General features: G+C 45.1%; 2 protein-coding genes across 2 annotated transcripts; both read left to right on the top strand.

Moving 5' to 3' along the window:
* Window positions 1–3,979: 3,979 nt before the first annotated feature.
* On the top strand, window positions 3,980–4,983 carry LOC123117521 (NDR1/HIN1-like protein 1). The gene has a single exon (XM_044538257.1). It carries the CDS (start codon window positions 4,101–4,103, stop codon window positions 4,743–4,745), a length of 645 nt encoding a protein of 214 aa, XP_044394192.1. The 5' UTR covers window positions 3,980–4,100; the 3' UTR covers window positions 4,746–4,983.
* Window positions 4,984–22,083: 17,100 nt separating this feature from the next.
* On the top strand, window positions 22,084–23,077 carry LOC123117520 (Bowman-Birk type proteinase inhibitor PVI-3(2)). The gene is made up of 2 exons (XM_044538256.1): window positions 22,084–22,462; window positions 22,579–23,077. The coding sequence occupies exons 1-2, from the start codon at window positions 22,315–22,317 to the stop codon at window positions 22,845–22,847; spliced, it is 417 nt and encodes a 138-aa protein (XP_044394191.1). The 5' UTR covers window positions 22,084–22,314; the 3' UTR covers window positions 22,848–23,077.
* Window positions 23,078–24,359: the final 1,282 nt, after the last annotated feature.

Below are 24,359 nucleotides of genomic sequence, written 5' to 3'. Positions count from 1 at the left end.
ACGTATGATGATGAGATCTTTGCGTTGATTATAGAGGCTCCTGCTCTTGTTTCTCTCCGCCTTGGCAAGGAGCTTGATCGCATTGTTGATCCGACTGAACCACATACCATGCGGTCCCTTGTTGATGCGTCGATTCATCTTTACTGGATTTGAAATGAAGAGGAGGAGAAGCACCAATTGGGTATCCTTGGCGCGCGCTCTAATGTGACAACCTTGCACCTATTGCATTTTGCGGTCACGGTATATCTTCTTGATACCCCCTTTTATTCAGTTTTGCATCTCATTTATGTTAGGCCTTTTACGGAACAACATGACAGTCTATCAGGGTTTCAGCTGTTTCTCTATGAGATTCATGAGTATCTTCCAGTATTTAAGTTTGAGAACCTGAGAACCTTGTTCCTGGACGAGTGTCTTATTAGCGATGACTTCCTCGGGTTGCGTCAATACCTACACGACTCGCCTAACCTGCAGAAGCTCACTTTGCGATATTGCAAGGTGCTCCTGCTACTTTTTTCATGAACTATTACCATAACTCAATACATTCTGTAATATTGATTGCTTTGTGTTGTTCAACAGGTCCCGGACTTCCATCCTACAAAGGAGGCGATGGAACGCCACCAGTCATATTGTAAGGACCTGGTTCATTTCAAGTGCAAGAACCTCAGACTTAGTGAAATCATATACCGAGACGGTGATGCTTATGTCCATCTATTGGTCAAGTTTTTCGTGGGCAAGTGGAAGAATCTACCAAACAAGAAGAACGAACTAACTCCCCACAACTGAAGAAAAAACATGTTCAAACTCAGTAAAGTCGATTAGAGGAAACCGTATGGCCATGCGCTATGTTGTCTGTCGGTTGCTGATATTTCAGGAAGTCAGGTTGCATGTCTAAGCACATGTGTCATCATTTTTACCTTTTCTATAAATTTACGAGTCCTTGGATGGCGGGGATCGTCTGGATTTCACCAACTCGTAACTTTTATATCAGTTTTGCTAGAACTCATCTAGATGAGATATAGTTTGGTCTCATTCACCTTTTATAGCCATTGGATGTGATGCTATAAGATGCGTGTATGCTGATGTGGGTTGTATCTGTTCTTGTTTTTAAAGTGAATGAGACCGAATTATATCTCATCTAGATGAGTTCTAGGTACTCCCCTTTTATATACTACTACTGTAGACAGGGTTCTTGGTTGAAGTGGAAGTGTCTTGTATCCCCTCATCTATTTGGATTATTAGTTTTTTTTTCCATTTGGGATGACATTTTCTCACCTGTTGCTGATCGTGTATGTCAGTGATGCCTATGAGATTTTCCGCTGGTAAGATTGTTCTCCACCTACACGATTAGAACCTTTCATGCCTTGACTCAATTAACCATTGTCTCCATCTGCATTCATTGATTTGAAGCAGCTATGAATTTAGCGAGAAGAGACAATCTGGGATTGCCCAATGCCTACTATGGAAAGCTTCATCTCTGGCATGAATGACTACATTCAACATCATCTACAATGCAACAAACCTTCTGAAATGGAAAATGCATGTTGCAGCCCGAAGCGCCGAGCCCCATCATCTACAACACCAAATTGGAAAATTGTGCGGTGACGCTACCTACTGGCAACGGCTCGCCCAATCAGCTAGTAACACCACACATCGTATATTAATTTATGTGTTGTATAAAAAGTGTTCCATGTTTATAAAATATTTGGTATCAGTTGGCCCACCACTATACTTCACATGCAAGATTGACAGTAATGTGCCAGACCCACACACACACACTCTCTCTCTCTCTTTTCTCTCACACAATAAATTCAACTATTTCTTTCATCTTAGCTAATTAAACATTCATATCTTTTAACCATATATTTGTTTTTTAATTTTTTATATATTTGAACTCCTTGCGTCAAAACCTTTAAAATGAGACCAATGTCGCCCGACCCAACCAAGAAGATTGAGCTTGCGAAGATAGATCCAGTGAGAGACAAGTCAAAGGAAGCAGTACTAATTACCCCCAAAAAAATGACGGGAAAGTAAATAGCCAAAACGATCCATTTCTTCAATTCTCAAATTAACCATGATACATACAGTACATATGTTACTCTCCCTGTTTATCTTCAACTTTGGATGCGCCAACTACGCCACTATGCCTACCTAGGAAACAATCACACATGTACACATTCATTTGGACACCGTCACAGACCCAAACACTGAAACACAGAAGAAGTCTTCTTACGACATCAACAGACTCGGGGGCTCAGGCCTAATAACCTTGGAGTTGCACCAGTGTGCTCGGCCAACACGAGCGCCTGCCAAGAAGCCTCGCATGTCTCCTCTCATCTAGATGAAGAAGAAACATAGAGGACGACGCGGCATCCGATCGCCATCAGGAGTAAACAAGGAGGTTCATGCACTTGGCGCCGGCCGACGATGATATGCCATACGAGCCTCCGACGGCCCGCACGCCAATCCCCTTCAAAGGTAGACCTATAAAACGAGGATGTTTCCTTTTGGAGCAAACCAAGCTTTGTATGCCAAGTCAATGAATAGCCTCTAGCTGCAAGGAAACACACACGTACATGTGCACACGCACACACATTTGAGAAACAAGGAAGCATGTTTTAAAAGCTTAGAACATCTCAAAGTCATATTTAAGAAGAAAAAGTTTCGTTTGGGGATCCTTCTTTTACTCCATTCGCAATTTTTCTCCTCAAATTTAGTCCATCCCATTCGTCGCAGCCGCTGTCGCCAGAACCTGCATCGCCTGCCGTCCACCGCCCTGATGACTAAGAAAATGAAACCGTCCACCGTCCCCACAGCTCCGGCGACCCTCATCGGCACCGGAATCCCTTTTTTTGATGGTCTCGCATCACCGAAAATCTCTAGCAACCTCCTATGTTCTCGCTCCTCCACCGTGGCCGCTTAGCGTCTTCCTCTGGCTTCCCTTTGATCTACTCTGCTCTAGCTCTTTTGCGATGGCAGCAACATGAGGTGGCCCGCCTGGCCCGCACACATTTCGTCCAACACCTCACCTCCGTTTCCATGGCCACCACGTCCCGCTTTGGCTTTGGTTCCGACGAAAAAGACTCGACGCCTCTTCCTCGACCTCATAGAGCTCTCCGATCGGACCGCTCCTTCTCTAGTCCCCGTTGCTTTCACGGGGAAGCAGCGGACAGTGACCCCCCTGCTGGACGCGGCAACACTCAGGGTCTACCTACCACGGGGGTGGCACCGGGTGATGCAGGTGCAGGTATACATAGGTACGATAGAGAATAGAGTTGACACTTTTAGTATTAGGGCATCTGCTAGAGACGCTCTTATGGAGCATCCCGAATAACGACCATTAATTTAATTATTTTAGAGCACCATCGGTTTGAAAAAGATTGCCCCCCACATCACAATTAAAACAAACTTGCTCAGCAAACGACCATCAATTCAAATCGGGTACTTGTGTATACCGGGTCATCTGGTCGATCTGAAAAACTACCCCAGGATCCATCAATCAAAACATAAAAGGCTCATTACACTATCCCTAGGATCAACATGAGTGTTTGACCTGGGTATACTTTTTTCGTGTTTTCAGGTATCTCACACGTCTACAGGCCACAGAAAGGACGACGTACCCGCAGTTCACGGAGCTGGTTGGTTTCGAAAATTTCTCAAGACGTGTCGCGTGTGTATAGATTGTAGGCAGGCGCAGATGCTTGGGTTGTGGTGGGCGTGGCGTGTGTGTCTTGCATCTGATTGGGTTCTACAGCTTTGTATCTGTATAATTGAGACTACAATCGTACAAGGCTCACCAGCACATGGTCAAACAAAAAACACGAATCTCAAAGCGCATGCCGCAAGACCCCAACGGAGGTACGCGCCGATCGAGGTGGCAGAAGAATCTTCTTCGGTTGAGACGTTGCTTTCCCTGGGCCTCCTCCCTGTCCCAAGATCCAACCCAGATGCACTGTAATCGTTGGCTCGTACCTACCGTTGCTTGATTTCGAAGCGCCCGATCACTCACTCACTCAGTGAAGGGAGCTACTCCACTCCACTAGCTAAGCCACACACCCACCACACAGACGTGCCAAGCACAGTACAGGGAGCGGAGCGGAGCCATGAGCAAGGACAGGCACGAGCACCACCTGCGGCGCTGCTGCGGCGGCCTCGCGGCGTGCCTCCTGTTCCTGGTCGTCGCCGTCGCGGTCACCGCGCTCGTCGTCTACCTCGCGCTCCGCCCCGCCAAGCCCTCCTTCTACCTGCAGGACCTGCAGCTCCGCTCCGTCAGCCTCGGGGACCCGTCCCTGTCCGCCACCGCTCAGGTCACGCTCGCCTCCCGCAACCCCAACGACCGCGTCGGCGTGCTCTACCGGCGCCTCGACGTCTTCGTCACCTACCGCGACGAGCCCGTGACCGTGCCGGTGTCCTTGCCGCCCGCGTACCAGGGCCACCGGGACGTCACCATCTGGTCCCCCGTGCTGTCCGGTGAGTCCGTGCCGGTGGCCGGGTTCGTCGCCGACGCCATGAAGCAGGACATCGCCGCCGGGTACGTGGCGCTGCAGGTCAAGGTCGACGGCCGCGTCCGGTGGAAGGTCGGCAGCTGGGTCTCCGGCAGCTACCACCTCTTCGTCAGCTGCCCTGCCGTGCTTGCCGCCGGCCCCGGCGGTGTCCCGCCCGGCGCTGGTGGCCCCAACGGCACCGCCGGCCGAGCCGTCGCGTCGCTGAAGTTCACGCAGCCCACAGGGTGCACCGTCGGCACCTGAAGGAAATTACGTACTAAGTAGCGGTTTAATTTTATGCTTATGTCTCGTGTAGTCGTGTAACGGGGAGAATAAAATGTACTTCAATTTTGGCATTAACAATTGCAATTTGTATTTCTTTGCCGTCGCATCATTTGATCTATCTATGTGTCGTTAAGAACGGGCATATATAAGTTCTTCCGAACGTTTAAAATGTAAATGGTGCAGCACATATAAATTCTCCCGAATGGTTTAATCTTCATCTTATGTCTCATGTATCGGGAGAATAGAATTTAATTCAATTTTTAAACGGTCACTTTAGTGCTAGAACTTGTGGCATACATTGAGGTGGTGCAAAAACTTGGTTCGGACGTGCAAATACGGTGCTAATCATGTTTGTATACGTCCGCAACACTGACGAGGCCTGCCAGCATGGCGTAGGACCTGTTGTCTGTGACCAAGTAATGAAGACAAGGCGTGTGGTTTTTTTCCTTTTTCCTAGAAACCCCCTTGTCTTTTATACTTTTTTCACCAAAAAGACCCTGAGAGGCGGGTCCTAGCTGTCAGCAGCAAAAATAATAATTGAACAGAAAAAAGGTGCGCTTAGGTTTCAAACCAGTGACCTTCAATTAACGTGTCCGCTGCGAACCACCTAACAAAAATTATGCTCGTCGTCTGAAGAGGATACACAACCTTATATTCTTGAATATTTTTAGGTGAATATTCTTTAATTAAACAACACAAATTTGCAAAGGTTTGTTACTCTTTACGTTTTTTTAGACAATGCTACAATTTACGTCTATAACAGAACGTGCTCATGGGCCAAAACTGACAACAGTTTGTCAGTTAGTGTGGCCTATTTTTAATATGTTACTATTTTATTTTTATTTTTTGCAGTTTGTAATAAAAAATAATTATAACTATAAATAGCATACATAAAATTTTAATTACGTATTCATTTGAGGAACAATAGTCTTTGTACATATATTTATATTTTTAGTTATATAAATTCTTTTTTTGAAAACACACAAACTTTATTAGAAAACATCTCATAAAAAAACCTTTGTTAAAATCGCATGAGCACTTTTAAAACAAATCAATTCTTTTAAAGACTGGACACTTTTATATAATAGGTGAACATTTTATGAAACTACATGAGCATTTACTTAACGTTATTTATTTTATTTATATGTATATTATTCAAAAATATAATTCTATTTTTTAATAAAATTTTGGGAAAAAACAACATTTTGAAAATTTTAAAAAAGCTAACGGTACGCTCAGGGTTCGAGTTTCTGCGGCTGCATCTTGTTTACTATATTTTCTTCTTTTTCTTATTCAACTGAGGATACATAGCTTGTGTTTTCTCTTTTTTTGGCAAAAATATAGCCTGTGTTTCTTTAAAATACATAAACGGTGAATGGGTTGGCTAGCTAACTTCACGAGCAGGGAACTTGAGGTTGCTCTGGTTGGAAACCTGAGCATACCTTTAATTTCATTCAATTAAAATTTGTGATGCGGATAGCTGGGACCCGCTTGTCAGCAGCTTTTCTATATGAAAAAAATAAAAGGTTTCCATGCAAAAAAGCATGCCGCACGCCTTGTCTTCATTGTTGGGTCACTGACAAATGGGCCCACGCCACGCTAGCATGCCTCGTCAACGTCGTGGACATATACAAACGTGATTAGCACCGTATTTGCACGTCCAAGCCAAGTTTTTACACCACTTCGATGTATCCCACAAGTTGTAGTACTAAAATGACTGTTCGCGTCAAGTTCTAGCATCACCGGAGTAATTGACTCTTTATATTTCTTGGCCATCCCATCATGATATATCCATGCATCAAACGACAACGGGCATATAAAAGTTCTTCCGAATGGCTTAAAATGTAAATGATGCAACATATATGTGTATAAATAAACAAGTACTCCTACTTTGTAATTTTTCCGCGTGAAACAGAGAAACACTAGGGTCTTCCCCAAGATCTCGCAGTCGCACGTACGATCACACAGCCGATAGATCAATGGACGATAGCTAGGGAGATCGTGGAGTTGATAGGGGACAACCACCTAACAGCCAGCACACGATGAAAGTGGCATTAGGAAGCAGTGCCGTCACGTGGTGATCATTCTATCCACTCCATGCAACGTACTGCAAAGGCCATACGAGAGTTTATTGGGGGCATCCCTCCAAACCGCATGCATCTGTTCGAACCGTAGAAGTCATTCAATGCAGGGCTGTATCAGTCCGCATGACGGACCAGATGTATTTTCTCTAGTAAAGCGGAAACAAATGTGGAGGAGCTTTGCGGAAGTTCGGACACGCAAAACGTAGGAATTCGACACCCTCGGCCCATCCAAAATCCTTCCTCGGCCCCGTGACTCCATCCTCCCCATTTTCTCTCCTTTCTTCTTTCTCTCTTGACTTCGCCGCCGCTCCTCCTTGCCACTATAATGAAGGAAAAGCTCCTCCTTGCCACTATACTGTCAATGGACATGAGTAAAACATGAGCTACTATCTTATTGACAGTATCTACATTTATCAGCACCATCTCTAACCCAGTTGGTCAAAAAAGGCTCCCTTTGCTCAAAGACAATGAGCGGCTAGAAAGGATGTCGAGAGGGCATTTAGAGTTCTGTCGTTTTGCAGTTGTTCATGGACCTGCTAAACAATGGGATCTGGAGACCTTGTGGGAGGTGATCACATGTTTTGTGATCATGCACAACATGATCCGTAGCTCTGAAATTTGAGAACATGACTGATCTTATCCAACTTTCAGACCAGAATCCGGCCACATTTGAAGAGTTTATTCAAATGCATCAACAAATTCGGCATCGACCAACTCACGAGCAGCTGAAGGAAGATCTGATTGAGCATCAATGGGCAGTTAAAGGGAAAAACAATGTTGGGATGTAAGGGCAACCCCAGCGCACGACCCCAAAAGGACGATCGTTTCATCCAGATTTCGGTCGTTTGGGGGTGGCAAACCGGCACACCCGTCCGCTTGCGGTCATGCGGCCGTCGGTGTGCCCAACGAGCACGCCGCATCCCAAACTGTATGTTTATCCGGACTTCAAGAACACAAAAAAAACTAAATAAACATTGAAAATAATATAAAAATATTAATATAAACATTCCACGGTAGCCAAGTTCACCACAATAATATAAACAAAAACTTAAAAAACATTGCAAATAACATAAAAACATTAATATAAACATTAAAACAACAACAGTAGCCGATGCCGCCATTGCCTTCTGTTCCTGACTCAATGCCACACCGATCTAGCATGTAACACCTCATATCACTTTGCGGCCTCACGCACGGTATTTCCACGGATGTCGCCTTACCAGGCCCGGGACCGTTTGCGCCTTTTGGCACACGTATATGATAGTGTCGCTAGCATCCATATGACAAAGAGCCCGGGCTGACATGGCTAGTCGTGAACCCAAAGTGGCACTAACTTACAGGGAGGCATACATGACCCAGCAACGAACGTGTCGGTCATCAGCGAGTGAATCCGGGCTGTAGCAACTGGGCTAGCAGGACTCCGGTAAACCGGGCTGTAGCAGGCTAACAGGACTCCGGTAGTCATCGCGTGACATTTTCCCGAAGGAACAGACACAGGAACGAAGAAGGACACATGCCGGCCAGCCTAAGTGTTCTGGAGCAATAGCAAGCTACCAGGGCTCAGTGGAATCACTAGGAGACATTTCCCGGTAAGAGAGGCTACCAAGGATAAACAACTAGATAGTCAGATCCCACACATACCAAGCATTTCAATAACATACACACAATATGCTCGATATGTGCAAATACAACATGGCATCACAACATGACTCTACAACTCAAGTATTTTATTCAATAGGCTCTGAGGAGCGAGATATTACAAACATGGGTCTCATGACCCAACATTCAGAGCATACAAGTCAAACACACGCGGAAGTTTAACATGTCTGGGTACAGACATCTACAAATGAAAAAGGCTGAGAAGCCTGACTATCTAGTGCTTCCACTATTTATGCAAGAGTCAAAGTGTTCTCCTCTATTCCTTCTTTATTTTCTTTTTTGCAAGCACCATGTGGTGGGAAAGATCTAGGCACATATATCCAGTTGGATGTGAGTGATCATGAGTGATTATTGTTGACATTACCCTTGAGGTGAATAAGTTGGGAGGCGAAACTATAGGCCCCTATCTTTCTATGTGTTCGACTGAAACTTTTTGCTTCATATATATGTTGTGAGTGTTAATAATCATAAAAGACTAAATGATGGTTGAGCATGTGGACTTGCCAAAAGGCTCCGATACGAGATCCTTCCTGAAAATATGATGAATTGCATTTGCAAAATTGACTGAGAGCATAGTTTGTTAGTTTTCAAGAAAGTTTATGATTTATACTTCGATGTTGTGGTGAATGGTTACTTGCTCATGAGAAGTCTTATGATAAAGTCTATTGCTGTTATAATAATAAGCATGATGCTACTATGTCCGTATTTTGTTTTTATCGACACCTCTCTCTCTCTCTCTCTAAACATGTGGACATAATTTTTGATATCGGCTTTCGCTTGAAGACAAGCAAGGTCTAAGCTTGGAGAGTTGATACGTCCATTTTGCATCATATTTTCCTACTATTATTTATAGTATTTTTATGCAATAAAAAACTTTCTGGAGTAATTCTAATGCAGTTTCTCTCATAATATGCAAGGTTTACAAAAAGAGGGAGAATATCGGCAGCTAGAATTCTGGACCTGAAAAAAGCAACGTCGGAGATACCTATTCTACACATCCCCAAATGAGCTGAAATTTTACGAAGGTTTATTTTGGAATAAATTAAAAATACTGGAGAAAGGAAATACTGGAGGAGGCCACCCAGGTGCCCACTAGGCACCAGGGCGCGCCTACCCTCCTCCCCCCCAGGGGCACCCTGGTGGGTAGTGGGCTCCCTGGCCCACCTCCGGTGCCCATCTTCTCGTACATAAGGTCTTTTGACCTAGAAAAAATAAGGAGAGGAATTTCGGGACGGAGCGCCGCCGTCTCAAGGCAAAACTTGGGCAGGAGCACCTTTGCTCTCCGGCGGAGCGATTCCACCGGGGATACTTCCCTGCGGGAGGGGGAATCGAAGCTATCGTCATCACCAATAACCCTCTCATCATGGGACGCCCAATCTCCATCAACATGTTCAACAGCACCATCTCATCTCAAAACCCTAGTTCATCTCTTGTATTCAATCTTTGTATCAAAATCTTAGATTGTTACCTTTGGGTGACTAGTAGTGTCGATTACATCTTGTAGTTGATGCTAGCCAGTTATTTGGTGGAAGATATATGTTCAAATCTATCATGATATTCAATACCCCTCTGATCTTGAGCATGAATATGTTTTGTGAGTAGCTACTTTTGTTCTTGAGGACATGGGATAAGTCTCGTCATAAGTAATCATGTGAATTGTGAATTTGATATTCATTTGATATTTTGATGATATTTATGTTGCGATTCCCTTAGTGGTGTTATGTGAATGTCGACTACATGACACTTCACCATCTTTGGGCCTAAGGAAATGCATTATGAAGTAGTTATTAGATGATGGGTTGCTAGGGTGACAGAAACTTAAACCCTAGTTTATGTGTTATTTCGTAAGGGGATGATTTGGATCCATATTTTTAATGTTATGTTAGATATTATCTTATTCTTCTTTCGTAGTTGCAGATGCTTGCGAGAGGGGTTAATCATAAGTGGGAGACTTGTTCAAGTAAGAACATCACCCAAGCACCGGTCCACCCACATATCAAATTATCAAAGTAGCGAACGTGCATCAAACCAACATGATGAAAGTGAGTAGATGAAATTTCATGTGTCCTCAAGAACGCTATGCTTAGTATAAGATATTGTTTTGGCCTGTCCTTTGCTACAAAAAGGATTGGGATACCTTGCTGCACCTATTGTTACTATTGCTACTTGTCACTTGTTACAATTTATCTTGCTATTAAACTACCTATTATCTGTTGGGTTTCGTAGTAATTTCAAAAAAATTCCTACGCACACGCAAGATCATGTGATGCATAGCAATGAGGGGAGAGTGTTGTCTACGTACCCAACGCAGACCGACTGCGGAAGCGATGACACGACGTAGAGGAAGTAGTCGTACGTCTTCACGATCCAACCGATCAAGCACCGAAACTATGGCACCTCCGAGTTCGAGCACACGTTCAGCTCGATGATGATCCCCGGACTCCGATCCAACAAAGTGTCGGGGAAGAGTTCCGTCAGCACGACGGCGTGGTGACGATCTTGATGAACTACAGCAGCAGGGCTTCGCCTAAACTCCGCTACAGTATTATCGAGGTATATGGTGGCAGGGGGCACCGCACACGGCTAAGGAATAGATCACGTGGATCAACTTGTGTGTTTAGAGGTGCCCCCTGCCTCCATATATAAAGGAGGAGAGGAGGGGAGGCTGGCCGGCCAAAGGGGGGAGGCGCAGGAGAGTCCTACTCCCTCTGGGAGTAGGATTCCCCCTCCAATCCTAGTCCAACTAGGATTCCTCGGAGGGGAAAAGAGGAGGAGGGGGCCGGCCACCTCTCCTAGTCCTAATAGGACTAGGGGAAGGGGGGGCGCGCAGCCCATCTAGGGCAGCCCCTTCTCTTTTCCACTAAGGCCCACTATGGCCCATATAGCTCCCGGGGGGTTCCGGTAACCCTCCCGGTACTCCGGTAAAATCCCGATTTCACCCGGAACACTTCCGATGTCCAAACATAGGCTTCCAATATATCAATCTTTACGTCTCGACCATTTAGAGACTCCTCGTCATGTCCGTGATCACATCCGGGACTCCGAACAACCTTCGGTACATCAAAATGCATAAACTCATAATGTAACTGTCATCGTAACCTTAAGCGTGCGGACCCTACGGGTTCGAGAACAATGTAGACATGACCGAGACACGTCTCCGGTCAATAACCAATAGCGGGACCTGGATGCCCATATTGGCTCCTACATATTCTACGAAGATCTTTATCGGTCAGACCGCATAACGACATACGTTGTTCCCTTTGTCATCGGTATGTTACTTGCCCGAGATTCGATCGTCGATATCCAATACCTAGTTCAATCTCGTTACCGGCAAGTCTCTTTACTCGTTCCGTAATACATCATCTCACAACTAACATATTAGTTGTAATGCTTGCAAGGCTTATGTGATGTGCATTACCGAGAGGGCCCAGAGATACCTCTCCGACAATCGGAGTGACAAATCCTAATCTCGAAATACGCCAACCCAACATCTACCTTTGGAGACACCTGTAATGCTCCTTTATAATCACCCAGTTACGTTGTGACGTTTGGTAGCACCCAAAGTGTTCCTCCGGTAAACGGGAGTTGCATAATCTCATAGTCATAGGAACATGTATAAGTCATGAAGAAAGCAATAGCAACATACTAAACGATCGGATGCTAAGCTAATGGAATGGGTCATGTCAATCAGATCATTCAACTAATGATGTGACCTCGTTAATCAAATAACAACTCTTTGTCCATGGTTAGGAAACATAACCATTTTTGATTAACGAGCTAGTCAAGTAGAGGCATACTAGTGACACTTTGTTTGTCTATGTATTCACACATGTATTATGTTTCCGGTTAATACAATTCTAGCATGAATAATAAACATTTATCATGATTATAAGGAAATAAATAATAATTTTATTATTGCCTCTAGGGCATATTTCCTTCAGTCTCCCACTTGCACTAGAGTCAATAATCTAGATTACACTGTAATGAATCTAACACCCATGGAGCTTTGGTGCTGATCATGTTTTGCTCGTGGAAGAGGCTTAGTCAACGGGTCTGCAAAATTCAGATCCGTATGTATCTTGCAAATCTCTATGTCTCCCACCTGGACTAGATCCCGGATGGAGTTGAAGCGTCTCTTGATGTGTTTGGTCCTTTTGTGAAATCTGGATTCCTTTGCCAAGGCAATTGCACCAGTATTGTCATAAAAGATTTTCATTGGACCCGATGCATTAGGTATGACACCTAGATCGGATATGAACTCCTTCATCCAGACTCCTTCGTTCGCTGCTTCCGAAGCAGCTATGTACTCCGCTTCACATGTAGACCCCGCTACGACGCTTTGTTTAGAACTTCACCAACTAACAGCTCCACCGTTTAATGTAAACACGTATCCGGTTTGCGATTTAGAATCGTCCGGATCAGTGTCAAAGCTTGCATCAACGTAACCTTTTACGGTGAGCTCTTTGTCACCTCCATATACGAGAAACATATCCTTAGTCCTTTTCAGGTATTTCAGGATGTTCTTGACCGCTGTCCGGTGATCCACTCCTGGATTACTTTGGTACCTCCCTGCTAAACTTATAGCAAGGCACACATCAGGTCTGGTACATAGCATTGCATACATGATAGAGCCTATGGCTGATGCACAGGGAATATCTTTCATATTCTCTCTATCTTCTGCAGTGGTCGGGCATTGAGTCTTACTCAACTTCACACCTTGTAATACAGGCAAGAATCCTTTCTTTGCTTGATCCATTTTGAATTTCTTCAAAAACTTGTCAAGGTATGTGCTTTGTGAAAGTCCAATTAAGCGTCTTGATCTATCTCTATAGATCTTAATGCCTAATATGTAAGCAGCTTCACCGAGGTCTTTCATTGAAAAACTTTTATTCAAGTATCCCTTTATGCTATCCAGAAATTCTATATCATTTCCAATCAGCAATATGTCATCCACATATAATATCAAAATGCTACAGAGCTCCCACTCACTTTCTTGTAAATACAGGCTTCTCCGAAAGTCTGTATAAAACCAAATGCTTTGATCACACTATCAAAACGTTTATTCCAACTCCGAGAGGCTTGCACCAGTCCATAAATGGATCGCTGGAGCTTGCACACTTTGTTAGCTCCCTTTGGATCGACAAAACCTTCCGGTTGCATCATATACAACTCTTCTTCCAGAAATCCATTCAGGAATGCAGTTTTGACATCCATCTGCCAAATTTCATAATCATAAAATGCGGCAATTGCTAACATGATTCGGACGGACTTAAGCATCGCTACGGGTGAGAAGGTCTCATCGTAGTCAATCCCTTGAACTTGCCGAAAACCTTTTGCGACAAGTCGAGCTTTGTAGACAGTAACATTACCATCAGCGTCAGTCTTCTTCTTAAAGATCCATTTATTCTCAATTGCTTGCCGATCATCGGGCAAGTCAACCAAAGTCCATACTTTGTTCTCATACATGGATCCCATCTCAGATTTCATGGCTTCAAGCCACTTTGCGGAATCTGGGCTCACCATCGCTTCTTCATAGTTCGTAGGTTCATCATGATCTAGTATCATGACTTCCAGAATAGGATTACCGTACCACTCTGGTGCGGATCTTACTCTGGTTGATCTACGAGGTTCAGCAGTATCTTGATCTGAAGTTTCATGATCATTATCATTGGCTTCCTCACTAACTGGTGTAGGTGTCACTGAAACAGTTTTCTGTGATGAACTACTTTCCAGTAAGGGAGCAGGTACAGTTACCTCGTCAAGTTCTACTTTCCTCCCACTCACTTCTTTCGAGAGAAACTCCTTCTCTAGAAAGGATCCATTCTTAGCAATGAATGTCTTGCCTTCGGATCTGTGATAGAAGGTGTACCCAATAGTCTCCTTTGGGTATCCTATGAAGACACATTTCTCCGATTTGGGTTCGAGCTTATCAGGTTGAAGCTTTTTCACATAAGCATCGCAGCCCCAAACTTTAAGAAACGACAACTTTGGTTTCTTGCCAAACCACAGTTCATAAGGCGTCGTCTCAACGGATTTTGATGGTGCCCTATTTAACGTGAATGCGGCCGTCTCTAAAGCATATCCCCAAAATGATAGCGGTAAATCAGTAAGAGACATCATAGATCGCACCATATCTAGTAAAGTACGATTACGACGTTCGGACACACCATTACGCTGTGGTGTTCCGGGTGGCGTGAGTTGCGAAACTATTCCACAGTTTTTCAAATGTACACCAAACTCGTAACTCAAATATTCTTCTCCACGATCAGATCGTAGAAACTTTATTTTCTTGTTACGATGATTTTCAACATCACTCTAAAATTCTTTGAACTTTTTAAATGTTTCAGACTTATGTTTCATTAAGTAGATATACCCATATCTGCTTAAATCATCTGTGAAGGTGAGAAAATAACGATATCCGCCACGAGCCTCAATATTCATCGGGCCACATACATCGGTATGTATGATTTCCAACAAATCTGTTGCTCTCTCCATAGTACCGGAGAACGGTGTTTTAGTCATCTTGCCCATGAGGCACGGTTCGCAAGTACCAAGTGATTCATAATCAAGTGGTTCCAAAAGTCCATCAGTATGGAGTTTCTTCATGCGCTTTATACCGATATGACCTAAACGACAGTGCCATAAATAAGTTGCACTTTCATTATCAACTCTGCATCTTTTGGCTTCAACATTATGAATATGTGTATTACTACTATCGAGATTCAATAAGAATAGACCACTCTTCAAGGGTGCATGACCATAAAAGATATTACTCATATAAATAGAACAACCATTATTCTCTGATTTAAATGAATAACCGTCTCGCATTAAACAAGATCCAGATATAATGTTCATGCTCAACGCTGGCACCAAATAACAATTATTTAGGTCTAATATTAATCCCGAAGGTAGATGTAGAGGTAGCGTGCCGACCGCGATCACATCAACTTTGGAACCATTTCCCACGCGCATCGTCACCTCGTCCTTTGCCAGTGCCCGCTTATTCCGTAGTCCCTGTTTCGAGTTGCAAATATTAGCAACAGAACCAGTATCAAATACCCAGGTGCTACTGCAAGCTCTAGTAAGGTACACATCAATAACATGTATATCACATATACCTTTGTTCACCTTACCATCCTTTTTATCCGCCAAATACTTGGGGCAGTTCCGCTTCCAGTGACCAGTCTGCTTGCAGTAGAAGCACTCAGTTTCAGGCTTAGGTCCAGACTTGGGTTTCTTCTCTTGAGTAGCAACTTGCTTGCCGTTCTTTTTGAAGTTCCCCTTCTTCTTCCCTTTGCCCTTTTTCTTGAAACTAGTGGTCTTGTTAACCATCAACACTTGATGCTCCTTCTTGATTTCTACCTCCGCAGCTTTCAGCATTGCGAAGAGCTCGGGAATAGTCTTGTTCATCCCTTGCATATTATAGTTCATCACGAAGCTCTTGTAGCTTGGTGGCAGTGATTGGAGAATTCTGTCAATGACGCAATCATCCGGAAGATTAACTCCCAATTGAATCAAGTGATTATTATACCCAGACATTTTGAGTATATGCTCACTGACAGAACTGTTCTCCTCCATCTTGCAGCTATAGAACTTATTGGAGACTTCATATCTCTCAATTCGGGCATTTGCTTGAAATATTAACTTCAACTCCTGGAACATCTCATATGCTCCATGACGTTCAAAACGTCGTTGAAGTCCCGATTCTAAGCCGTAAAGCATGGCACACTGAACTATCGAGTAGTCATCAGCTTTGCTCTGCCAGACGTTCATAACATCTGGTGTTGCTCCAGCAGCAGGCCTGGCACCCAGCGGTGCTTCCAGGACGTAATTCTTCTGAGCAGCAATGAGGATAATCCTCAAGTTACGGACCCAGTCCGTGTAATTGCTACCATCATCTTTCAACTTTGCTTTCTCAAGGAACGCATTAAAATTCAACGGAACAACAGCACGAGCCATCTATCTACAATCAACATAAACAAGCAAGATACTATCAGGTACTAAGTTCATGATAAATTTAAGTTCAATTAATCATATTACTTAAGAACTCCCACTTAGATAGACATCCCTCTAATCTTCTAAGTGATTACGTGATCCAAATCAACTAAACCATAACCGATCATCACGTGAGATGGAGTAGCTTTCAATGGTGAACATCGTTTATGTTGATCATATCTACTATGATTCACGCTCGACCTTTCGGTCTCCGTGTTCCGAGGCCATATCTGCATATGCTAGGCTCGTCAAGTTTAACCTGAGTATTCTGCGTGTGCAAAACTGGCTTGCACCCGTTGTAGATGGACGTAGAGCTTATCACACCCGATCATCACGTGGTGTCTGGGCACGACGAACTTTGGCAACGGTGCATACTCAGGGAGAACACTTCTTGATAATTTAGTGAGAGATCATCTTATAATGCTACCGTCAATCAAAGCAAGATAAGATGCATAAAAAGATAAACATCACATGCAATCAATATAAGTGATATGATATGGCCATCATCATCTTGTGCTTGTGATCTCCATCTCCGAAGCACCGTCATGATCACCATCGTCACCGGCGCGACACCTTGATCTCCATCGTAGCATCGTTGTCGTCTCGCCAATCTTATGCTTCCACGACTATCACTACCGTTTAGTAATAAAGTAAAGCATTACATCGCGATTGCATTGCATACAATAAAGCGACAACCATATGGCTCCTGCCAGTTGCCGATAACTCGGTTACAAAACATGATCATCTCATACAATAAAATTCAGCATCATGCCTTGACCATATCACATCACAACATGCCCTGCAAAAACAAGTTAGACGTCCTCTACTTTGTTGTTGCATGTTTTACGTGGCTGCTACGGGCTTAAGTAAGAACCAATCTCACCTACGCATCAAAACCACAACGATAGTTTGTCAAATAGACTCCGTTTTAACCTTCTCAAGGACCGGGCGTAGCCATACTCGGTTCAACTAAAGTTGGAGAGACAGTCGCCCGCAAGCCATCTATGTGCAAAGCACGTCGAGGGAACCGGTCTCGCGTAAGCGTACGCGTAAGGTTGGTCCGGGTCGTCTCGTCCAACAATACCGCCGAACCAAAGTATGACATGCTGGTAGGCAGTATGACTTGTATCGTCCACAACTCACTTGTGTTCTACTCGTGCATATAACATCAACATAAATAACCTAGGCTCGGATGCCACTGTTGGGTTTCGTAGTAATTTCAAAAAAATTCCTACGCACACGCAAGATCATGTGATGCATAGCAATGAGGGGAGAGTGTTGTCTACGTACCCAACGCAGACCGACTGCGGAAGCGATGACACGACGTAGAGGAAGTAGTCGTACGTCTTCACGATCCAACCGATCAAGCACCGAAACTACTGCACCTCCGAGTTCGAGCACACGTTCAGCTCGATGACGATCCCCGGACTCCGATCCAGCAAAGTGTCGGGAAAGAGTTCCGTCAGCACGACGGCGTGGTGACGATCTTGATGAACTACAGCAGCAGGGCTTCGCCTAAACTCCGCTACAGTATTATCGAGGTATATGGTGGCAGGGGGCACCGCACACGGCTAAGGAATAGATCACGTGGATCAACTTGTGTGTTTAGAGGTGCCCCCTGCCTCCGTATATAAAGGAGGAGAGGAGGGGAGGCTGGCCGGCCAAGGAGGGAGGCGCAGGAGAGTCCTACTCCCTCTGGGAGTAGGATTCCCCCTCCAATCCTAGTCCAACTAGGATTCCTCGGAGGGGGAAAAGAGGAGGAGGGGGCCGGCCACCTCTCCTAGTCCTAATAGGACTAGGGGAAGGGGGAGGCGCGCAGCCCATCTAGGGCAGCCCCTTCTCTTTTCCACTAAGGCCCACTATGGCCCATATAGCTCCCGGGGGGTTCCGGTAACCCTCCCGGTACTCCGGTAAAATCCCGATTTCACCCGGAACACTTCCGATGTCCAAACATAGGCTTCCAATATATCAATCTTTACGTCTCGACCATTTCGAGACTCCTCGTCATGTCCGTGATCACATCCGGGACTCCGAACAACCTTCGGTACATCAAAATGCATAAACTCATAATGTAACTGTCATCGTAACCTTAAGCGTGCGGACCCTACGGGTTCGAGAACAATGTAGACATGACCGAGACACGTCTCCGGTCAATAACCAATAGCGGGACCTGGATGCCCATATTGGCTCCTACATATTCTACGAAGATCTTTATCGGTCAGACCGCATAACAACATACGTTGTTCCCTTTGTCATCGGTATGTTACTTGCCCGAGATTCGATCGTCGGTATCCAATACCTAGTTCAATCTCGTTACCGGCAAGTCTCTTTACTCGTTCCGTAATACATCATCTCACAACTAACATATTAGTTGTAATGCTTGCAAGGCTTATGTGATGTGTATTACCGAGAGGGCCCAGAGATACCTCTCCGACAATCGGAGTGACAAATCCTAATCTCGAAATACGCCAACCCAACATCTACCTTTGGAGACACCTGTAATGCTCCTTTATAATCACCCAGTTACGTTGTGACGTTTGGTAGCACCCAAAGTGTTCCTCCGGTAAACGGGAGTTGCATAATCTCATAGTCATAGGAACATGTATAAGTCATGAAGAAAGCAATAGCAACATACTAAACGATCGGATGCTAAGCTAATGGAATGGGTCATGTCAATCAGATCATTCAACTAATGATGTGACCTCGTTAATCAAATAACAACTCTTTGTCCATGGTTAGGAAACATAACCATCTTTGATTAACGAGCTAGTCAAGTAGAGGCATACTAGTGACACTTTGTTTGTCTATGTATTCACACATGTATTATGTTTCCGGTTAATACAATTCTAGCATGAATAATAAACATTTATCATGATTATAAGGAAATAAATAATAATTTTATTATTGCCTCTAGGGCATATTTCCTTCATTATCAACATTTTCAGTGCTTGCAGAAATTACCTTGCTGAAAATCGCTTGTCATTTCCTTTTGCTTCTCGTTGGGTTCGACACTCTTACTTATCGAAAGGACTATGATTGATCCCCTATATTTGTGGGTCATCAGCTCGCTCCTCTCTTCTTCCTCCTTCTCGATGTCCGTCTCGCCGCTCCCGCCGCACGCGCCCCGCGGCCGTTCCTAGGCTCTGCACCTCCACCTTCGGCAAAGCAGTCCTCTCTTTCGTTCGTGGAGTTGCAATGATGTGGGAATTAGAAATTTTGTGCCAGCTCATGACATGTTGTGCTATTTTGCACAATATGATTGTCGAGGATAAAGGTGATGGTGTAGCCCAAACCAATGATTTTGAATCATCCAGAGAACAAGTTCAAATTTCGGAAGATCAAGATGCAGCTCAGCTTATGAACTTTTTGCAGATGCATTATAATCTTCGAGATCATCAGGTGCACGCGCAGCTACTCAATGATCTTGTGAAGTATATGTGGACACGCAATAAAAATCAAAGAACTAATGTTTGAGTTGTGCACTTAAATATATTTTATGTAACAAGACCTATATATTTTATCAACATTTGTTATTTACGTGTGACATTGTTATGTATGACTAACGTGCATGAATTTGCATGGATTTAAGAGTCCAGATATTAGATATGTAGATATTAGACACAAGATACGAGAGGCCGGCGGACGCTTTTGGTGAACACGTCCGGACGCGCCCCCGTGGGCGTATAAGAGGTCAGATGCTCTATCAAGGCGACTACGGGCCAGCCACGCATGACACACAACCGCGCACATGCGGCCGCGTCTCGAGATGGTGTACACCTATTCGCCCAGTCATCCACGTGCCGATCAGTCAATGTGCGCGCGCGCATGGTCACTCACGGCACGCAGATGATACCCATACCGTGGGATCGTGCCACGAATATCCTCGCGGACATGCCTGATATTTTTACCTGCCGGTGGCAGTGGCAGACAAGCAGGTCAAGTAGACGGCCAAATTTTATTCCGGAAAAGTAAGAAAAGGTCGAGAGATAAGCCACGAATGAAACGGATCAGTCGCCGGAATACGTCCACGTCCCTTTCGTCTTTCAGCACCCCCGCGTCGCCGCGGTCCCATTCCACGCCCACCGTCCGGTGATCCTCCGTGCAGCACGGCCGAGTAACCCTCTCGGCCGCGACGGTGCTACTTCACGGAGCACTGAAGCGGAGACTGGGTCGGCCGGGACAGGGGATCCTGGTGAGTCACGCTACAGCGATTCCACGTGGGCCATGTGGTTGTCGATCTTATCTCGTGATGAGTCATTTCACCGTGGGAATGGGCGCGACAGCTCCAAGTCTCCAACTCACCCGTTATCTCTTTGGGGGACGATTTTGCTGATACCACCTCGTGTTATCCAAGCACGTCTTTTTGGAAAATAATGTCAACAGACTCGCCGTTGGAAAATACTCCTCTGCATCCTATGAAAACCTTATTCGAGAATTTTTTTTCTTCGCCATTGGAAAATAATGTTAACAAAGATAAACATTGTCTTTCTATTTACTAATATTATTTACGTGTTGCGAAAACACATCTTCATCGCAAAAAAAGAACCATATGCTGGGCTTTTAAAAGGTGAATTAGCGTCCGAGTGCTACCGTTTGTGGGCTTTTGGCATCTTTATGATTGAGTATTTCTACTATGCAATATGTCTGCATGGTTTCTCATTCATGCCAACTAAGACTACATACATTTTGAATCGCACTGCATTCAAACTAAAAAACAACAAATCAAACCAATCAATAGTTAATCATCGCCCTCGTATGAATGTGAAAATGGTGAGCAATACTGAAATCTATCTACACAACACTTTTTTTAGCAACTACCAAGTGATGCTTGATTTTGCGGTGGAGCGTGACATGCATAGTTGTGGGCGTCGAGGTCACCAAGATGGAGTTTGTTCACACGATTATGCACCGGATGAAGGGGAACACCATCATGTACCGCTTCTTCATCAACATTGCCAACAACATCTAAATGCCGATGTTGAGGGTCTAGAACACACACTTCATTTGGCTACAATGAAGCGGTTGTTGACATATGCACTCAAACTACACAAGAGAAACAAACTATATGTGGTACTCCCTCCGTCCAAAAATATTTGTCAGAGAAATGGAGTATTTAAACGTATTTTAGTTCATGATACATCCATTTTTATTCATTTCTCCGACAAGTATTTTAGAACGGAGGGAGTATTTCACAAGAAAATGGCTCACACCGTGTGCAAGTTAACACACTCGTGACAAAACGATCTCGCATACACAATCTATCAAGTTCGTGACCGAATTTTGCCACATTTACCAAATTTGTGAGTATTCACATCCCCGACAAGCTCATGGATCAACGGCGGGCTTTACTTGGAATCTTGGCTCATGCTCTCTTTACTTGGAATCTTGGCTCATGCTCTCTAAATGAAAAAGAAAAATCTCTACTAAACGGCAAATGTTCTGTACTTATCTGTAATCTTTAGAAAACGCACGGACTACGCTGCAAAAATGAGAACACTAGTGATAAACCTTCAATCCTATCACCAGCACGACGCTCCCATCAACTCCAAAAGAAAAAGGGGAAAGAAAACACTTATCCAATCCTCTCTGCCCGTTGCCGGCGTCTCAGTGGGCAGCCGCACGCAGCTTTGCTTCTCACTGTCCAGGGCCCCGTCTTCTATAAGATGACCCCAGGCTTCTGTTTGCCGCGTACAGATAGAAGATAGAGGCCATAGCCAGAGAGACCAAGCAACCAGAGAAGCCGTAGCAAGTTCCTGCGAGAGAGGAAAGAAATCGAAGAGGGAGAGATATAGTGAGTGACACACACAGAGATGGGAAGAAGAAGAAGCCTGGCGCCGCTGCTGCTGATCTTTGGCGTCCTCGCCGTCGTGCTCGCGGCTCTTGCGCCCGTCGCCGAATCCAGCAGCAGCCACCACCACCACCACGGCCATGGCCATCACTCCCGTGTCCAAAGCAGAGGTAAGCAAGATCATCTTGTTGCATCCTAGAGCACCTTCCATGACGGAATAGGGTGGCAGATCGATCTGTTTACCTCGTGACTAATTGGGAACGAAACTATATCTCTGGATTTGCAGGGCACGGAGGAGAGGGGGAGCAATCGTCCTCGGCGGCGGCGGCGGCGAAGGCGAGGGGGAGCGCGTGGCCGTGCTGCGACAGCTGCGGCGGGTGCACCAAGTCGGACACGCCGCAGTGCCGGTGCATGGACGCGGCGCCCGGCGGGTGCCACCCGGCGTGCCGGGACTGCGTCAGGTCCGCCCTCGCCGTGCACCCGGCCGTGTACCAGTGCATGGACCGCGTCCCCAACTTCTGCCAGCGGCGCTGCAGCGCCATCGCCGCCCACTGACCGTGACCGGCCGGGGCAACCGACCAGCTGACCAACCGCCCCACCACACCTACCGCCACCGGCGACGGACGAATCTTGATGGCATCACGGACAGAGATGCCAGCCAGCCACACCTTTTTTTTGTTGTTAATTAAGGCGCGGCTTGTCCTGTTGACTTGACTCTGTAACACGTATGGCTTCTTGTGTAAATTGGAGTATAAACAAAGCTGGACTTGGGTTTGTTTGAGCGACTCCGAGTCTCGTCCTCTGCACTGCATCTTGTTTATCTCTCGAGACAGAGTTGTTGGTAATTAACAAGTTCATTATTGGAGGGGTGACCGAATACTCCTACTCTCCTACAGATCTTGCATCTGACGCAGCACAGCACCGGTCGCCGGACCGGATGACGAACCTCGACGCGGTCGGGCATCGGCGTCGTGCTCCAGGGGAGGGGAAGGAGCTAGCTGAGATCGACGTTGGGCACGTTGCACTGCACAGAGAGCGTGGAAAATCTAGTGATATGCGTCGCCTATGACACGTTACTTTACTTTGCATCAAGCAGTCTTTTTTTGACGCGACTAGCCAGCAATCGTTGGCTGGCTAGCGCTCCAGGGCACACACTCTGTTTATGGTAATGGTCCCTCCCCTTGTCCAGCTGTCAGCCAAAAAAGGAAAGAAACGGTCCCAACTGTTCCTCCCAGCACATGTCCCCACGCCAACAAACCTTCGCAAACCTCTCCACCCTCATCACCTATTCTCCAGTCCAGCCCTCATCTGTAGCCTGCTTAACTCCACATCTGGGAGTTCTGATCCACCCCATCCCCACGAACTAGCGCCTCCCCTGAAGCATGTAGCAACGTTAGTTTCCTCAAACCCCTCTCTTGTACGTCCTCCACCACACAACCTCCCTTTCCGAGTAGAAAAACTCCAGCTTTGGGTTTTGATATCCACAAAATCCCTGCAACAAAAAAGGCCATGATTTCCTGGTGTTATGCATTCAACTCCCACCTTGTTTTTATGTGGTTTTTCTTGTTAGTTTGTCTAGTACTAAAAAAGCAAGCAACTACTGATGTTCAGGCAACATATTGCAAGCAAGTCCTCTGCACAAAAAATTGCATCCTACTCTTTTCCTACCTAGACAAAAAATGTCTTCCCCTTGAACTTGTAAGATACAAACTGATGGTGATGTGTGCATATGCAAATATAAACTTGCTATGTGTATCATGCATGCAACTTCGTTCTCAAAAAATTAGGTCTGTTTTGTCTAAACCAATATAAAATTTAGGCAACTGCTTGTGTTCTTTTAGGCAACTTAAGTGCAGTCATCAAGCAAGTCCCGTGTCAAAAAAATGTATCCCAAGTTTCTTGCTACATAGACCAAAAGTTTGTTCCTCAAAAACATGTGACATACACCTCCCTGGGTGGATGTGTGTGCAACAATAAACTTGCTTGAGGGGTGTCATGAAAATACAACAAACAATTCTATTTTTGGACAATTCCATTGCAATCATCAAAACAAGATCCTGTTTACAA

Source organism: Triticum aestivum, chromosome 5B, assembly GCF_018294505.1.
Source record: "Triticum aestivum cultivar Chinese Spring chromosome 5B, IWGSC CS RefSeq v2.1, whole genome shotgun sequence".
NCBI lineage: Eukaryota > Viridiplantae > Streptophyta > Magnoliopsida > Poales > Poaceae > Triticum > Triticum aestivum.
The sequence above is the reverse complement of the archived record's forward strand: the minus strand, read 5'-3'. Positions and strand labels throughout refer to the sequence as shown.

Bases quoted from the DNA above. Each gene is read 5' to 3' on its own strand.
- LOC123117521 (XM_044538257.1), top strand. From the start codon at position 4,101: ATGAGCAAGGACAGGCACGAGCACCACCTGCGGCGCTGCTGCGGCGGC.
- LOC123117520 (XM_044538256.1), top strand. From the start codon at position 22,315: ATGGGAAGAAGAAGAAGCCTGGCGCCGCTGCTGCTGATCTTTGGCGTC. The intron at 22,463-22,578 runs GTAAGCAAGATC...CTGGATTTGCAG, and splicing joins CTCCCGTGTCCAAAGCAGAG to GGCACGGAGGAGAGGGGGAG.